General features: G+C 69.2%; 1 protein-coding gene across 1 annotated transcript in view; it reads left to right on the plus strand.

Annotated features, from left to right (window-relative positions):
• The window catches only part of MEGF6 (multiple EGF like domains 6), a 33,944-nt gene extending 22,591 nt beyond the window's left edge, over nt 1-11,353 (plus strand). Inside the window, exons 16-33 of the mRNA XM_058304592.2 lie at nt 401-532; nt 605-733; nt 863-991; nt 1,418-1,546; nt 2,030-2,158; nt 2,355-2,483; nt 2,820-2,948; nt 3,891-4,019; nt 4,697-4,825; nt 4,981-5,112; nt 5,230-5,358; nt 5,853-5,981; nt 6,818-6,946; nt 7,020-7,148; nt 7,245-7,373; nt 7,453-7,581; nt 8,123-8,251; nt 9,803-11,353. Of these exons, the coding sequence (XP_058160575.1) occupies nt 401-532; nt 605-733; nt 863-991; nt 1,418-1,546; nt 2,030-2,158; nt 2,355-2,483; nt 2,820-2,948; nt 3,891-4,019; nt 4,697-4,825; nt 4,981-5,112; nt 5,230-5,358; nt 5,853-5,981; nt 6,818-6,946; nt 7,020-7,148; nt 7,245-7,373; nt 7,453-7,581; nt 8,123-8,251; nt 9,803-9,867 (2,264 nt within the window). The 3' untranslated portion in view covers nt 9,868-11,353. The remainder of the gene's footprint in view (nt 1-400; nt 533-604; nt 734-862; nt 992-1,417; nt 1,547-2,029; nt 2,159-2,354; nt 2,484-2,819; nt 2,949-3,890; nt 4,020-4,696; nt 4,826-4,980; nt 5,113-5,229; nt 5,359-5,852; nt 5,982-6,817; nt 6,947-7,019; nt 7,149-7,244; nt 7,374-7,452; nt 7,582-8,122; nt 8,252-9,802) is intronic.
• Nucleotides 11,354-17,763: the final 6,410 nt, after the last annotated feature.

The following is a 17,763-nucleotide window of genomic DNA, read 5'->3' on the forward strand; positions in this document are numbered from 1 at the left end:
GGGACCCCCCAGGCGCCGGGCGGGCACCCCTGCCTGGCAGGCAGAGCCTGTCCCTGGCCGCGTTCCTTTCTCCATGCCACCTGCCTGCTGCCTGGGGTCCCCGGCCCCTTCCCACCTTTCAGCCACCGCTGGCCTGTGGGTGCCCGGCAGCCCGAGGAGGGCCCTGGGGGTCCAGCAGCCCTGCCCCCACCTTGGGGGGTCCGATGGTCCCCCCAACCCTCCTCGGGCCCAGCGGCTCCACCCCTTTCCCCACCCTCCGCATTTACCCTGGGCAGGCCTGAGGGCGGTCCGGGTCAGCTCCCATGCTTAGGCCGTGGCTTGGTGGCTGGGGACTCGGGACGCGCTGGTAGACTCGCCCAGCCGAGGTCGCTGGGGAGACTGACCGGGCGCCGGTGGGCAGAGTGTCCCGAGGGCCACTGGGGGCCCGGCTGCCAGGAGATCTGCCCCCCATGCCAGCACGGTGCCAGCTGCGCCCCCGAGACCGGAACCTGCCTCTGTCCCCCTGGCTACGTCGGCAGCCACTGCCAGGATGGTGAGTGACCCCTTGAGCCTCCGCCACCCGGCAACCCAGGAGGACCCCACTCACATCACCCCCCTCCTGCAGAGTGCCCGGCAGGCTGGTTTGGGCCCGGCTGCCAGACGCGGTGCTCCTGTGCCAACGATGGGCACTGCCACCCGGTGACCGGACGCTGCAGCTGTCCCCCTGGCTGGACCGGCCTCGACTGCCGGAGCGGTAGGGAGTGGGGGTCCCTTGCCCTACCCCTGGGGAAGCCGGACCCTGGTGCCCGACCTCCACTCCCCTGAGGCGCCCCCCACTGTGTGGGATCGGGGCCCGCGGCAGCGTGACCCCGCTCTGTTTCAGCCTGTGATGGGGGACACTGGGGGCCCGACTGCAGACACTCCTGCAACTGCACTGGCCACGGGAGCTGCGACCCCAGCAGCGGCCAGTGCCTGTGCGAGGCCGGCTACGCAGGCCCCCGCTGCGAGCAGAGTGAGTGACCCCAGGGCCCGGGGAAGCAGGGTGCGCCCCGCCGAGGCCCCCAGCTCCGCCCTCGCCATCCGCCCAGCGCCCCCCTCCTGGGGCCCGGCGCGAGGCTCGTGGGAGGGGCAGGCGGCAGGGGCGGGGCTGTCACCCCTCGGGCCCCGGCACCTGTTCAACGGCTGCTTAGGCCCAAGGCCCCTGGGCACTGGTCCCCCCAAGGCCGGCGCTCGTGGGGGGCAGGGTGGTCTGGGGCAGGTTGTCCTAGAGGCAGCTCTGGGCGAATCCCAACCCCAAAGGCGGACCCTGGGGCTCCCAGGCCTCCCCTGGGTGGAGAGGGGGAGGGGGAGGGCTGGTGGGTGATGGTGTCCCGGGCCCCTGGGCAGGGAGGGGCCCAGCTCGGGGTCCCCGCTGACAGCCGGTGGGGCTGCGTCTCAGGGTGCCCCCAGGGCCACTTCGGGCCTGGCTGTGGCCACCGGTGTCGGTGTGAACACGGGGCGGGCTGTGACCACGTCAGCGGGGCCTGCACCTGTCCGCCCGGCTGGAGGGGCACCTTCTGCGAGCGCGGTGAGCGGGGCACGGGCGGGCCGTCCCGGGGGGCTGTGTGCACGGGGGCCCCCAGAGCTCCCCCGGAGCCCCCTGGAGACCCCAGAGCCCCCCAGAGCCCCCTGGAGTCCCCCGGAGCCCCCTGGAGACCCCGGAGCTCCCCGGAGCCCCCAGAGTCCCCCAGAGACCCTGGAGCCCCCCAGAGATGCTGGAGCCCCCCAGAGCCCCCTGGAGAACCCGGAGTCCCCCAGAATCTCCCAGAGACCCTGGAGCCCCCGGGAGATGCTGGAGCCCCCCAGAGCCCCCTGGAGAACCTGGAGCCCCCAGAGCCCCCCAGAATCTCCCAGAGACCCTGGAGCCCCCCAGAGACCCTGGAGCCTCCCAGAGACTCTGGAGCCCCCTGGAGCCTCCTGGAGCCCCTCAGAATCCCCCAGAGACCTCGGAGGCCCCCAGAGCCCCCCAGAGCCCCCCAGAGCCCCCCGTCACTGCCCGCTCCCCCTGCAGCCTGCCCGGCCGGCTTCTTTGGCGTGGACTGCCACGGTGCCTGCGACTGCGCCGACGGGGCCCCCTGCGATGCCGTGAGCGGCTCCTGCCTCTGCCCCGCCGGCCGGCTGGGCCCCCGCTGTGCCCAGGGTACGTGAGGGCCCGCTGGCTGGGGGCCGGTCGTGGGTGTCCAGTGCAGCCAGGTGGGGATGCGGGGTGCCCTGCGGGGCCTGTGGCCCAGGCTGGCCAGGGAGTGGGGCAGGGAGTCCCCAGCAGGCCTGCCCACGCTCTCCCGGGCCCAGGGCCCCTCCGTCCCCAGGCCCCTGACGGCCCCCCACCCCTGCAGCCTGCCCGGCCCTCTCGTACGGACACAACTGCAGCCAGGCCTGCGCCTGCTTCAATGGGGCTTCCTGTGACCCCGTGCACGGGCAGTGCCACTGTGCCCCTGGCTGGACGGGGCCCACCTGCCTGCAGGGTAAGCCTTACCCCCTGGGGGAGCACTCTGGGGGGGCGAGCCACAGCCTGTGCTGGGGGCTGGCGGCCAGCACGACGGGGCAGTGCAGGATCCTCTGGGGTGGCAAGTGGGGTGCTCTGGGGCACCTGATTCTGGGAGAGGCAGGAAGGAGGTGACCCCGAGGCTGGGCTGGTGGGCGTGGGGCGGTCCTGGGGGTTCCCAAACACCGGGGGCCTTGGGGTGTGCGGGAAAGCCTGGAGCTGCTGCGAGCCGGCTCACGGGGAGGGGTCCCCACGGCGATGGCTGCATGGAGGCCGCAGGGCGCACCTACCCCCTGTGCCCCCTCCACGCCCCCAGCCTGCCCCGTGGGCCTCTACGGCGAGAGCTGCCAGCACGCCTGCCTCTGCCAGAACGGAGGGACCTGTGACCCCGTCTCCGGGCACTGCACGTGCCCCAAGGGCTGGACCGGCCTGGGCTGCGAGCGGGGTGAGCCCCGGAGGCGCCCGGGACAGTGGGGGCCTGCGCCGGCACCCCGACACGCTTGTCTCCCCGGTCACGGCACAGTGTCCTGGGGAACGGCTCTCACCTCTCCTGCCCGAGGGAGGCCCCGAGGACCCCAGGCTGTGGGTGCAGGACGCAGGGCTGGGGTCTCCTGGGTCTGGGAGGTAGAGATCCCCACCCTCACCCCTCCCTGCAGAGCGTCTCTGGGACGCTTCGGGGTGGGCTGCCAGCACCCCTGCTGCTGCGTCCGGGGGGGCCTCTGTGACCCTTGCAGGGGCGGCTGGGCCGGGACCAGTGCCAGAGCCAGGAAGGAGGGCTGGCGGTGCTCACACCAGGCCAAGGGCCAAGGGTGCAGGGTGCAGGCGGGCCCCCACCCAGGAACCAGCCCGGCAGGGCGAGGGCGCTGCTGCTTGCCCCAGGCCCAGCCCCCTCATGGCCATGGGCCGGGGACGGGAGGGGGCAGTTCCCATCTCAGGGCCCAGAGAAGGCCCCCCTCGCCCCGGGTCCTGGAGCCTGTGCCAGCCTGGCCTCCACGCCCCTGGCCTGCGGGGGGGGGCCACGGAATTGGGGAGGGCTTGTCCATCCAGGGCAGCCGGAGGCCCCCCGCAGCCTGGATGCGGGGGAGCAGGCCCTGCTCAGCTCCCGCCCCCGCGGGGGCTCCTGCTTGGGAAGTCCCACCCCAGGGGCACTGCCTGGTGACCTGTGCCCGCTCCGGCTCCGGGGGCGTCTCCCCTCGCTCTGGGGCCCGAGCCCAGGATTTGCTGGTGGGGAGGCCCGAGCCCAGGCTGCCTCAGCCCCCGGACCCCCCTTGCACCCGGGCAGCCCCGGCTCCAGAGTCGCCGGCACTCTTCCCCTCTTCTCCTTTCTCCCCTTCCCCATTCTCCCCCCCACCGGGCCCCTCACTCAGCCCGTCTGTCTCTGCTGCAGCTTGTGCCGAGGGCACGTTTGGGGCACGCTGCGAGGAGCGCTGCGCCTGCCGGCAGGGAGCCACCTGCCACCACGTCACCGGTGCCTGCCTCTGCCCCCCAGGATGGAGGGGCGCCAGGTGTGAGAAAGGTGAGTGCAGCGGCCCGGGCCCCCTAGCCTGCCCCTGTCCCACCCAGACCTGCCCCTGGCTCCCCCCAACTCTGCCCAGACACACTCAGACCCCACCCCTGGCTAACCCCCACACAAGCCCCCACACAAGCCCTGCCCTGGCTGACCCCAGCTCCCCCACTCAGGCCCCACCCCAACTCACCCTGCCCCGCCCAGACACACTTAGGCCCCGCCCCCCACACTCAGGTTCTGCCCTGGCTCACCCTGTCCCCACCCCCCCACTCAAGCCCCACCCCTGGCTCGCCCTGGCCCCACCCCACACTCAGGCCCCGCCCCGGAGCACCCCAGCCCTGCCCCTGGCCCCGCCCAGGATACTCAGGCCCCACCCCTGGCTCACCCTGGCCCCACCCCACATACTCAGGCCCCGCCCCGGCTCATCCTGGCCCCTCCCCCACACTCAGGCCCCGCCCAGGATACTCAGGCCCCACCCCTGGCTCGCCCTGGCCCCGCCCCACACACTCAGGCCCCGCCCTGGCTCACCCCAGCCCTGCCCAGACACTCAGGCCCCACCCCTGGCCCCACCCAGGACACTCAGGCCCTGCCCCTGGGGTGGGGCTCCTTCACCCCCTGCCAGCCCCAGGTTGTTGGGCCGGGGACCCCCCAGGCCACTTCCCAGCCACACCCCCGCTTCCCCGCAGCCTGCCCGCCCGGCTGGTTTGGAGAGGCCTGTGCCCAGCGCTGCCAGTGCCCCCCAGGCGCCGCCTGCTACCATGTCTCGGGGGGGTGTGGCTGTCCACCTGGTCTCGTGGGGCCTGGCTGTGAGCAGGGTAGGTGACCGCCCAGGGCAGGGACGGCAGGGCACGCGGACCACTCGGGACCTGGAGCTGCACCCCAAAACCCACCCTGCACGGGCCCATGGGGGGCTCCCGGGGAGGGGCAGGGTCCTGACCGTGGCCAGGGCTGACCACACCCCTGCCCCCAGTCTGCCCGCCCGGCACCTTCGGGGAGGGCTGCAGCCAGGTGTGCCAGTGTCCCCACGGGAACCACACGTGCCACCCCGCCACGGGCGCCTGCGCGTGCCCCGCCGGCTTCCACGGCAGCAGCTGCCAGCACCGTGAGTAGCCCTGACCCCCGCCCTGCACCCCGGGAGCCGGGCCCTCTTGAGGGGCGTGGGGTGGGTGGCCCGAGCGCCCGGCTGAGCCCCAGCCCCGACGCTGTCCCTCCCCTGCAGGGTGCCCACCTGGGCGCTACGGGCCGGGCTGCGAGCGGCCCTGCCGATGTCTCCATGGCGGCTCCTGCGACCCGGTCTCGGGGGCCTGTCACTGCCGGGACGGGTTCCTGGGGGCCGACTGCGGCCTCGGTGAGCGGCGGGAGGGGCAGAGGGTGGGGGGGGAGGCAGAGATGGGGGGCAGGGGCGGGGCCGTGCTCTGGGGTCTGCTCCTCCCTGCCTGACCAATGGACCTGTCTGCCTGCTGGGGTGCTGCCCAGGTCCTCCCCTTTAGAGCCCCCTCCCCTCGAGACCCCTCCCCTCGAGGCCCCTCCCCTCTAGGTCTCCATCCCCTCTAGGGCCGCTCCCCTCTAGTCCCCCTGCCCTGGAGGCCCCCCCTGGACCCGGGCCACGCGGGGGGTGTGGGTGGTATCAGCCTGGCCCCGGCCTCCTGGCTGTCCAGTCCCTCGTCATCCCCCACCCCCTCGAAGGCCCCAGGGCCTTCTCTAGGTCACAGGCCCCCCATCTGGGGTCTATGGTCAATGTCAACCTTGGGGGGGCGTGGGCGGCCTGGGGTGCTGCCCAGCGGGGGGGGGCCCACCCAGCCCTGCAGCCACGCCCACCCCTCACCTGCTCCCGCCCCGCAGCCTGCCCCCCAGGCCGCTCCGGCCCCCACTGTGCCCACCTGTGTGCGTGTGGGGAGGGAGCAGCCTGCGACCCCGTCAGCGGATCCTGCACTTGTCCCCCGGGAAGGACTGGGCCCCGTTGTGAGCTCGGTGAGTGCCCCAGGTCAGGGCCCTGGGAGCCACGTGTGGCCGCGGGGAGCGGGAGCCCCGGAAAGGTGCACCCACGCAGCCCTGCTTAGGGGCCGCCCCCGCTTACGCCCTGCCACGACCGCGGCCCCCGACAGCCGCTCCGGCCGTGGGACCTGCCCAGAGCCTCGCGGGCCGCGGCCCAGGTCACCAGGTTCTGGGACTTTGGGACAGGCTCCTTCCGGCCCTTTCCGCTGGGCCCAGAGCCCCGAGCAAAGGAAGGACTGGAGCAGGGCCGTGCCGGGGCTGGGGGCTCCGGGGCGCGGCCACCCGCCTTGCTGGCCAGCCCCACCCCCATCAGGCCCGCCGCCCCCACCCTCTGGTCTTCGCGGAAGGGCTGCCGACACCCCGGCTCCCATGTTAGGGCTCATCGGCGCCTGTGGGCAGCGAAGGGTCAGCAGGCTGCTGGCCCCGGCCGTGACCCTGGGGGAGGTGGGTTCTGCCAGGCCTGGCAGCAGAGCGCTGGACGTCATGCTGCCCCCACCGAGGGTCCCCGGCCACCCTGCCCTCCGCCTGGAGGGAGGCTGTCCACACGCTCCCAGCCCCTGCCCTGCCTGGTGCCGCCGCCTCCGGGAAGGCTTCCCTGCGGCCTCACAGCCCCGGGCAGGGTGGCCTCCTTTCCCAGTTTTGTCCTCAGTGCCTGAGCCTGGCCTGGGGTGTGTTTAGCGAGAGGATGAACCAACGAGCAGGCGAGTCGAGTTCGCCCCCGGGTGCCGCGCCCGGCGGGCAGGCGAGGCCGGCGGCCTGCGTGGAGCTGTGTCCGGGGGCCGCGCTCCCAGCAGTGCCCCCGCCGCCCCCAGGCTGCCCCAGGGACCGGTTCGGCGCCGGCTGCGCGCACACCTGCTCCTGCAGGAACGGGGGCCTCTGCCACGCGGCCAACGGCAGCTGCTCCTGCCGCCTGGGCTGGACGGGGCCGCGCTGCGAGCGGGGTGAGCGCCCGGGGGCCTTGGCGGGGTGGGAGCGCCCGGCCCCCCGGAGGGCTCACCTGCCCGCTGTCCCCAGCCTGCCCGCCCGGGCGCTACGGGGCCGCGTGCCGCCTGCCCTGCGCCTGCCTCAACAACGGCAGCTGCGAGCCGGCCACGGGCGCCTGCCGCTGCGGCCCCGGCTTCTACGGCCACGCCTGCCAGCACCGTGAGTCCTGCCCGGGCCCCCGGGGCGCGCCGGGGCTGGGAGCCGGGCCCGGGGTGCTGAGCCCTCCCCCGGCTGCCCTAACGGCTGCTCCCTCAGCCTGCCCCCCCGGCTTCCACGGGGCCGGCTGCCAGGAGGCGTGTCAGTGCGAGCGGGGCGCCCCCTGCCACCCCGTCACCGGCCAGTGCCTGTGTCCTCCCGGCTTCCGCGGCCGGCTCTGCGAGCAGGGTGAGTGCCGGCCCCCGCCCCGCCCTGTCCACCCTGCCCCTGGGTACAGGACGGGACCAAGGGCACTGCCTCCCGCCAGGGTGCGAGCCGGGCACGTTTGGGGACGGCTGCCACCAGCGATGCGCCTGCGAGGAGGGGGCGCCCTGTGACCCTGTGTCCGGCCTCTGCCTCTGCCCCCCGGGGCGCACAGGAGCCACGTGTGACCTAGGTGAGTCTGGGGTCCCTCTCAGGAGCACATGTGCGGGGCTGGAGCCCTGTCGGTGTCCCCGGGCCGGACACTGCCCTCTGCACCAGACCCTGTGCCCTTAGGAACCCCCACCCCATCTGTCCCCCCTCTGGCCATGAGGCTGCTGGGCAGCTGCTCTGACCTCGGGTGCCCGGAGCTCCCGCTGCCCAAAGCCAGGCCCTGCCCTCCCACCACCCTCAGGCCGGAAGGCGCCCCTCCCAGGGCATGCTAGTCCAGAAGGGCCCCAGCCAGGGGGAGAGGCCAGGCTTGGGCACAGCCCCAGGGGGCCGGGGTCCCTGAGGTGCCTGCCTGGCCCAGGGAAAGACAGGGCACCTCTGCCCACCGCCCCCTTCGCCAGCCCGGGGCACGGAGGCAGGCAGGGCAGGCGCCGGCCTTCTGGGGGCAGCACAGCCTGGAGACCCCGGCTTGGGCCTCTGCCCCTGGCACGCCTCAGTCGCCCTGCCCACACACGAGGCCGGGGTCCGGGACCCCGCTCAGCCGACTCTCTCCCCTGAACCCGCAGACTGCAGCGGGGGCCGCTTCGGGCCGGGCTGCGCCCTGCGCTGTGACTGCGCGGACGGGGCGGACTGCGACCCTGTCACCGGGCAGTGCCGCTGTGTGGACGGCCACACGGGGCCCACGTGCCGGGAAGGTGAGCTGAGCCCCTGGGGTGGGGGCGGGGGCCACTCCCCGGCCTGCACCCCAAACCGCAGCCGGCAGGGCTGGCCCAGGGGAGGGTCAAGTGAGCCTACCCATGCGGCCCCCAGCCTCAGCTGGGCGAGATGGGGCCTCCCCGCCCCCTCCCCAGCCTCTCCACGCCCCCTCCCTGCCCCTCCCTGCCCCCTTCCCCTCCCCTCCACACCCCTCCCCCGCCCCTCCCCACCTCCTCCCCAGCGCTCTCCATGCCCCCTCCATGCCCCCTCCTTGCCCCTCCCCGCCCCTCCCCACCCCTCCCCAGCCCGTTGGCTGGGTCAGCTGTGGCTGGCTGTGGACTGCAGGGGTTGCCCGTGGACCCTGCCTGCCTGTACACCAGCGTGTGCCAGTGTGTGTAGTAGCGGGTATGCTCACCCGTGTGTGTGCACGTGCATGTGTGCAGGTGTGTGCACGTGCTGTGTGCACCAGTGTGAGTGCATGTAGAATACACATACCAGCGTGCTCACATGTGCCCTCGTGCTCGGCGCTGGGGGGCAGCGGGGTGCCCTGCGCCCTTGTGGCTCTGCGGGGGGCGTCAGCGGTGGGGCCTGGCGGTGCGCCCGCCCTGCCCAGCCCGGCCCCTGGAGCCGCCGCCCGGGGCCTGCAGAGGGGCCTGGGGGGTCTTGGGGCCCAGCGGGCGGGAGCTGCAGGGCAGGGTGGGGAGCAGGGACGCCAGTCCTGGGCACCCCGCCTCAGTGTGTGCGTTCGGGGGCCTCTCCAGGGAAGCCGTGGCCGCAGCCGCCAGGAGCCGTCGGGGAGGGTCCTGCCCCCGCCGTCCTGAGTGCGGCAGCAGCGTGTGGGCCCCTGGGGCTCCGCGCTGTGTCGGCGCCCTCTGGTGGCCGCCTGTGGAACCGCCCCAGGCCCGCCTGGCTCACCTGGGAAATGGGGGGGGGTTGAAGCTGGGGGGTGGTCCTGGCGGGGTGTCCAAGCGGGTGGGTCCTGGGCTGGCGTCTGCCCCGCAGGTCCTTCGGGGCCCCGGGCGCCCACCTGAGCCTGCCTGGCAAGCACTGCAGGGCCGTGGGGCTGGATGCGTCCCGGGCACCCCAAGCCCCACTCCTCCCGCCGCTGTCTCCCCACGGCTGCCCCTGCCCTATCATGACTCGGTGGCCGCAGGCGCAGACCCTCTCCACCCACCCAGAGCCACCTCCTGGCCCTCCAAGCGCCTGCAGGGCAGGGTGGGGGGGTGGCGTGTGGGGAGGGGAGCGGCCCACCTCTGAGCAGACGTCAGGCAGGGGGTCCCTACCTGTCCCCCTCCAGGTGGGTCCCCAGGTCCCAGAGAGCCCCACCCCAGCCCCACGTCCCCAGGGGGAGTGGCTGCTCTTTCCAGAGGCGACGCTGTGGCAGGCCACAGGGTCCTGTGAGGACCCCAGCGTAGAAGAGGGGGGCTGGGGCTGAGCTGGGGCGGGGGGCTGCTCACGGAGGGTGGGGGAGGTGAGCCCAGGGCCCCGGTGGTCTCAAGAGCTTGTCCCCATGCTGGGGCCGACACCCCTGCTCCTCCTTGCTCCCGCAGCGCCCCCCCACCCGGCCCCCCACGGGCCCGCGTCCGGCCTCAGCACCAGGGCAGCGAAGCACTAGCTCGGGGGCAGTGCTGGCCGAGGCCCCTCCCCTGCTCCAGCCCGAGGGACCCGGTGGCCTTGGTGACGGCTGAGGAGGGACGCCCGGGGCTCGGCGGCCCTCGCGGACGGATGCACAGCTCGGCACAAGGAGGCAGGTCCCGCCTGGCCGGAGGGGCCGGGGCCTCGGAGCTGGCCGCAGCGGCGTGCGGGTGCTGGGGCCCTGCCCGTCCCACCTGGGCGGGGCGGAGGCAGGTGGGTGCAGGTGTGGACCCTGCGCTCGGAGACGTCCGAGCTGGGCCCGGGGGCGGCGGCAGCTCAGCCGACTGCTGACCGGGCAGCACAGCAGTGGACCGATGGACCGTAGGTGGCCGCCCGCGCCCTCGGGAGCCCTGACTCAGGACGGAGGGGCCAGTGGGCGGGGGGCGGCAGGCGCGGGGCCGTGTGAAGCGCTGCGGTAAAGGAGCGGGCGCCCCCTCCCGGCCTGCGCGTCTGCTGTTTACGGGCTCCGCTCGCCGTGGGCGTCGTCCCGGGGCGGGGGTGGGTGGGGGGCACCCAAGGCGGGGTTCGTCCCAGTTCTCGGGGCTGTGGAGAAGAGCTCTGGGGAGGCTCCAGGTGGAGGCAGGCGGATCTGCCAGACTCACAGCCGAGGGCCCCCCACCCCTGGGGCACAAAACGCCGAAGCCCCCGGGGGGTGCAGGGAAAGGATGGCTCGGGGGGAGGGGCTGGGTCCCCAGGACGGGGGTGGGGGCAGCCTGGGAGGGAAGCTGCATCCATTGAGCTCATGCAGCTGCCCCTGCCCCGGCACCACCCGCCCCCTCCCCTCCTCCTCCCCACCGGCCCCTCGCCCCCTCCCCACCCCACTGCCACCCCCCTGGCCGTCAGATGGGGGAACTCTCCAAGCCGTGGGCCCCCAGGGCTGGGAGCCGGCCTAGCAGGGGAGGCCTGCCCTCGTGGTAGACGCCCCTGGAGAAGGCGGTGCCCGGGGCAGAGGCCGGCGGCTGCTCCTAAGGTGGCCTTTGGCGAGGGCTGGGCCCAGCTCGTGTCTCTGGAGACGTCCTTGAAGCGCCCCCCGCCCGCGCCCGAACCAGACTCCTTAGGGTCTGGCGGAGCCCCCTGCCCGCGCCTGTCCAGGAGGCTGACACCCCGGGGCAGGCTCACAGGGCAGGTACGGCAGGTCCAGCGCGCTCCGCCGCCCCGCGAGGTGCCGTGGAGGGAGCGGGGGCCGAGCCCTGAGGACCGTCCCGTGAGCCGCGCTGGCCGCGGCGCCAGATGACACCGCCCGGGCGCCAGGGTGGGGGCGGGGAGGGCAGCGTGTGGGGCCGCGCGTCCCGTTTGCCGAACGAGGCGACCAGCTCGCTGTGCCGGCAGCGCGGTGACAGTGACGAGAGCGACAAGGCGGAGAAGCAACGACGCCAGGCGACTACACAGGACGCGGAACCCTGAGCCTGAGCCTGCAGCAGGGGGGCAGGAAAGAAGGGAAATAAAGCGCAATACACAGAAAACGGGGTGGCAAATCCAAGCCTGTGGTCATTGCGCTAAACGTCGGGGGTCGCCATTTCTGGTCCAAAAGCACGGGACTGCGTAAAACCAGGCCACGCCCCGCGGCTGAAGACGTGCTTGGGGACTGGAGGCAGGCATCCAGGGAACCCGGGGCGGGGTCCACGATTGCCAGGTGGAGAGGGTGGTGACGGCAAATGCATGTATTTACACATAAAGCGACGCTGGACAGGAAAAGGAAGTGAGGAGAGCTGGAGATTTTAGGACATTTTTCACAGAAGTGAAAAACAAAACCAAAAAGACATGATCAGGTTCAAATAAGCCTGAATGTACACACAAATACACACACTTCACATGTGAACACACGTACGTACACTAACTTGAACACATACACTTCACACTTGAACATGCACGTCACACCTGAATGCACATATATACACTTCACACTTACACATATTTATGCTTGAAAACAAATATACACTTGAACACATACGCTTTACACAAACTCTTGAACGTATGTTACTCTTGAACATAGACACATACTTTACACTTGAACACAGATACACTTGAATACACACATTTTACACACATACACTTTACTCTTGAACATACACATATACACACTTTATACTTGAACACACTTAACATTTGAACACACATATACACTTTGCACTTGGACATACACATTTATACACTTCACAATCAGCAAGCGGAATCTGCATTCTTTACAGCAGGCTGGAACACTTAAAACCATCCGTGCCCCTCTGGAGGCTCAGACAAAATTCTGGCAAGACGGATGATGAAAAAGACACGAAGCAAGGAAAGTACAGGAGGAGGGGGGAGGACGTGTTATGGACAACGTTGAGATGAGAGTTTTAGGAACATCTGTGTGTTGGTAACAAAGTATAGAAAATTGGATAGATTTCTGGAAAAATTTAAAACGCCAACGTTGGTGTAAGTAGAAGTTAAAAAACTCGAATAAACCAGTAACGTAAGTGCAAATAGTAACTAGGGCCACCCCCCCCCCCCAGTTACCCAGGATGGAGGCTGCATGGCTGGTGCTTCCAAGGCACCCATGTCCTGTCTGATGTGCTGGTTCCAGAAACTTTAAATAGAGGGAAAGTGGTTCCACCTATTTAGCAAGGCCAGTACAAACTTGGTTTCACAACTGGGTGAGGACAGTACAAGAAAGGGAAATTATATTACACATATGCAAAAGCCCTAAATAAAATACTAGTTATTCGAATCAAAGTATTTTTAAAATACTGAGTTGATCAAGGGGGATGATTTGAACGCAAGGATAGTATACTATCAGAAAAAGTGTCAGCATATTTGGGTGAGACTAGAAACCAAATGGGGGAAGTGGACTTGGCCGAATAGGTAGGGCATCCGCCTACCACATGGGAGGTCCGCGGTTCAAACCCCGGGCCTCCTTGACCCGTGTGGAGCTGGCCCATGCGCAGTGCTGATGCGCGCAAGGAGTGCCGTGCCACATAGGGGTGTCCCCCGCGTAGGGGAGCCCCATGCGCAAGGAATGTGCTCGGTAAGGAGAGCCGCCCAGCGTGAAGGAAAGTGCAACCTGCCCAGGAATGGCGCCGCACACACGGAGAGCTGACACAGCAAGATGACGCAACCAAAAGAAAGATTCCTGGTGCCGCTGATAAGGAACGAAGCGGTCGCAGAAGAACACACAGTGAGTGGACAGAGAGCAGACAACGGAGTGGGGGAGGGGAGCGAAATAAATAAAATCTTAAAAAAAAAAATCAAATGGTTGCCTTGAAAGCAGCAGAAAGAGCCTTTGATGGAATTCGATACCTACTGAGGATATATATTGGAAAAAAGGTGCAGAACGGAACGTTCTTAGCTTGGTGGTGGTTACGTGCTAAGAAGCACGGTCAGTGGCGTAGCAGAGTTCACGCAGGGTGGCACCTGCCAGGCTTCCGCTCCCTGCTGCACTCCAGGTTACCACCTGCCCTGCTCCAGCTCCTCTCCTGGGCGTCTCCCCATCAAGGTGCCGAGAGCTCGTCCCGTATCACGTTGGTCGTCCTTCCCATTCGAAGGCAAAACCCGGGAGGCAGGCGTTTGGCTGACTTCGTTGTTGGGCCACTAAAGGCTTGCTGAATGGATGACTGAATTCCCCGAGAGATCAGGAACGGGCAGGTATCTGCGCCATCGCCCCACGCCCCCAGGCCCCCCAGAACTCCAGGTATTGTCAGGAGAGAAGAGAAAGGGTGACGAGCAAAGGGGGAAGCCACGACTTCTGAAGGAATTCCCAAAGGGCCATCAGGCACCTCTTCACAACTACTCAGAATCGGGCAAGGCGGAAGGATACAAGAGCAACTGTAGAAACCAGCTCCTCCAAGCCGCAGCCACCGGCTGGAAATCAGAATCCCCACGGCAACGTGCCCCACAGAGCACCTGGGGACTCACTGGCCAGAGAACACCTGGGGCCTCAGAATTAAAAGGCCTACGAGGTGCCTGGGTAAATGACACAATTGACATTGCAGGAGGAAGCCTTTATTTTTTAATTTTTTTTATTAATCTGAGCCCTTTGGGTGGTGGGTGGAGATGGGAGCCCTCCCTCACCCCCAGGTGGGTGCCAGTCCCACCTCGCTCCGCCATCAGCCCTCGTCAGGTGCGCCGCAGTACCGGCTCGGCACTCCTGAGGCCCTTTGCGCTGTTTAACCCGGGATAGCGCTGCCCATTGGGAGGCCTGGGGCCCCCTGCCCTTTATTCCTTGGCTTTGAGTCTGGCAGCCTTCCTGCCCACTCACCACTTTCCACCCACCATGCTGCAGAATTCACACGCGTGGCCGTGGGAGAAGTGCCACCGTCAAGTCCGTCTTTAAATCCCCCGCAATTCCTGGCTGTCCAGTCAAGACGGCTGACAGCCAGGAAGAGCAGCCTGTGGTCTAAAACGGACAATGGTCTGACATTGAGGATGAGTGAGGACTGGGGACAAGCCAAGAAGGGACAGGGCTGAGGAGCCGCTGAGCCACCCCAGGGACCCGGGTGGTGGGGTGCGGCGGAGCACGGGTGGGGGGCAGGGCCATGTGAACACGGATCAGAGGGTTCTGGGGGGCACAGGGAAGTGGGAGCCCCATGAGGCTTTGGGATGGTGTGGTGCATGAGCCCCACTGCCCTGCTGTGGGGACCCCATATAAGTTACTCTGAGGCTTTTACGGACCCAGGAAATCACGTCCTCGGGGCTGATCCATTCCTGGGGGAGTGAACCGGTTGCAGGTGCGACCTTCCTTCTGATTAGGTCACTTCAGGAGGGCGTGGCCCAGGGTGAGTCTTGATCCTCTTACTGGAGTCCTTTATACACGGGATAAATACGGAGACAGACGCAGACAGAAACCCACGGAAGCCGAGAGAAAGTTGTGAATCCTGAAGACGGGCGATGGGGACACCGGAGAAGGAAGAGACAGGCACCGCCATGTGACTTGCCGTGGGACAGAGCAGACCAGGAGGCCGGCGGCCGGGCTCCGGGGAGGAAAGCATCACCCGATGAAGCCTTGATCTGGACATTTTCGGGGCCTCGGAACTGAAGGCTCACAGGGCCCTAAATCCCCGTTGTAAAAGCCCCCATTTCCAGTCCGCTGCTTCCGGCAGCTTGCAAACTGAAACGCTGCAGTACCACCACTGGGCACCAGGGGGCGATGAGCCCGCGCCCCACTGAGCCTGCGAGTTGGGGGTCACCCAGCAGCAAGGACGAGCCAGGTGGACGCACGGAGCATTCCAGAGCGCTCAGAAACAACAAATCCAATGGCCAGAGAGGAGCACGGGTAGAGCCTAGAAACTGCCCTGATGAGAAATACGTAAGCCCACAGCACAAGTGCGCTTACCTCCCCTGCGTGAAGGGGCGCTGTTTTACAGGGACGGACGTGTCTGGGGCTCTCACCCTCTGCGCCCGACGCCCCCCCGCCCCCGAATCTGCACCCAACCTCCCCCCTCCCAGCAAGGGCCTTTGCAGCCCGGCCTGGGCTGCCAGCCCCCCCACCTGCGCGAGCTGCGCACACTGCGCTCGTCCTGCTCGCTGCCCCGGCCTGCCGGGCCCTCGGGGGTGGGGGGCCAGCCCTCCCCGCTCTCCAGGGCCCACCCAGATGCCCGGTCTCCCTCCAGGCGCCCCCAGGCAGCACCCCCTGCCCCGCTCGCCCTGCAGCCATAAGTCCAGTGCTCTGCGACGTCCTGGGCGACCCCGGGCAGTGTCGGTCCCGTCTAGTCCCCCCAGGGCCCCCTCTTGGCACCACCAAGTCCACTGCCCTGAGGAGGGTGGGAGGTTTGGGCCTCGGTTTCCCTGCCTGCAAGAGGGGGGCTGGGCAGCTGGCTGGGAGGAGGGGCTACGCCACGTGGGCCGCCTCTGAGGCTGAGCAGGTCGCAGGGTCCTCCACGGGATCCCACCAGCCGGGGCCGCAGGAAGTGCCACCGGGGCGTGCGGCGCTGCGTGGCCAAGAGGAGCGGCCGGCCGGCAGCCACGCTCCCACCAGCGTGGCCTCGGTGGAGGAGGGCCAGGCCAGCTCTGTCCTGCATGAGGACTTGGGACCCTGGGACCCCGGGTGGGCAGTGGCCCTGCAGACGCGCCCAGGCCGTGAGCGGGCGTGGAGCTGGGGGAAGGGGCTGGGCAGGGCAGGCCCTGGCCTTCCTCTCCTCGGCCCACCTCCTGCCCCCGGACTCCACCTGGGCCCCCAGGCCTCCAGCCGCAGTGACTGGTTCTGCCGTGACCACTGGCTGTGACCCCAAGGCCTCCAGGGCTCACCGAGTCCACTGCACCCCGTGGCCTGAAGGCGTTCCTGGCAGAGGATGAGCGATGGGTCCAGAAGGCCCCCAGCCCAGGTGCTGGGCCCCGTGGTAGAGGCAGCAGGTGGCCCCCACAGCCGGGTGCACCCTAGGCTGCCCCCACGTGCACACACCTGTGCACACACCTGTGCACACACCTGTGCACCTGCAGGCACACGTGCACACTCACACCCACAGCCCTAGGTACACATTTGCACAGACACACCCAGGCACCAGCGGCTCCAGGAAATGAGCAGGGAGCTAACGCAGCCCAGGGGCTAACCTGGCTGAACGCGGCCCCTGTCCAGGCTGTGGGCGGGGCTGGACCCAGGTGACTCATCCAGGCACCCCAATCCTGGAGCGGGACTCCCCCACCACCTGCCAGACTGCCCCGGACCACAGCCCCGGCAGCCAGGCCCTGCCCCGCACAGCAACCCCTCCACCTCCAGCCCAGGGGGCGGGGCTTGGGGCGCTCCCCTTCCTGCCCCCCCACAGCAGCCTGCCTTGCTCAGCCTGAGCCCAGCCCCAGGCCCGTCTCCTCCTCCTGCACCCACGGGGGCCTGCAGTGCCCCAGGACTGCCAGGGGCAGAGCCACCCCTCATCTCCCGCTGGCAGGTGGAGGAGACCCCCCCCGGCTTTCTGAACAGCAGCGGGGGGCTCCTGGAGCCCAGGGGGACGTGGAGCAGGAGGGATGCCCCGCCCGGTGGCTACGCAGTCAGAGCCACAAGGGCTGGCAGCAGCTTCCCGGCCTGGGGGACCCAGCCCCTTCCCGGGCACACGGTCACCCTCTGGAAACCCCGGTCCACTGACCAGCTGCCTGCCCCCTCCCCCACTGCTGGACCCAGAAGGCCATGGGAGGGAGCTGGCAGGTGAGGCGGCGTGGGAGCTTGAGACAATGAACCCCAAAAAGGGAGCCTGCGCCTGTCACCTGTCCCTCCGGGCGTGGCACCCTTGGCTGCCGGCTTCTGCCGGGGTTCCTTCCACTGATTGCGGGGGGCTCAGGGCTTCGGTTATTCCCACCTCAGTGGGGTGTAAACAGGTGCATCCCGTCCCCTTGGCGGGTGATGAAAAGGGACGCTCACAGGAGAGGACACGGGGGGAGAGCGCCACCGATGCCAGAGGGGCTCGGGCATGACCGAAAGGAGGAGAGGCGGATGGCAGAGTCCAGGGGCGCTGCCCCTCGCCTGGCCGTGTGCAGCCGAGGAGGCCAGAGCCCTGCGTGGCTGGGTGGCCCAGAAGGGGCCGGCCCCCAGCTGAGAGCGCACGCAGCGGGCCCACGGCGCCGGGAGAGGACGCTGCGCCCCCGCGGAGACCAGCAGCCGTCCTGCGTCCACACGTGGCCGCAGTGAGAAAGCGACCTTGCGGTGGCCTCCCAAGGGCCTCGTGGCTGTAAGCGTCTCCCCCCAATAAAGCCCCGTTAGAAAGGCAGCGGGTGTCAGGCCCTCGGCCCCGGCCCGCCCAGGCGGGGCCCCCGGGTCCGGCCACGTGGGGGCGGGCAGACAAGGCCTGCCTGGGGGGAGCATGAGGTGCCCGCCACGGGGCCCCAGGACCAGCGCACGGGGTGGAGAGCGGCCTGGTGGCCTCAGCGCCCGGGCACTCGCCCAGCACGGCCGGCCGGGGCTCGGATCTGCTGTGCAGTC

This window comes from Dasypus novemcinctus, chromosome 9, assembly GCF_030445035.2.
Source record: "Dasypus novemcinctus isolate mDasNov1 chromosome 9, mDasNov1.1.hap2, whole genome shotgun sequence".
Lineage (NCBI taxonomy): Eukaryota > Metazoa > Chordata > Mammalia > Cingulata > Dasypodidae > Dasypus > Dasypus novemcinctus.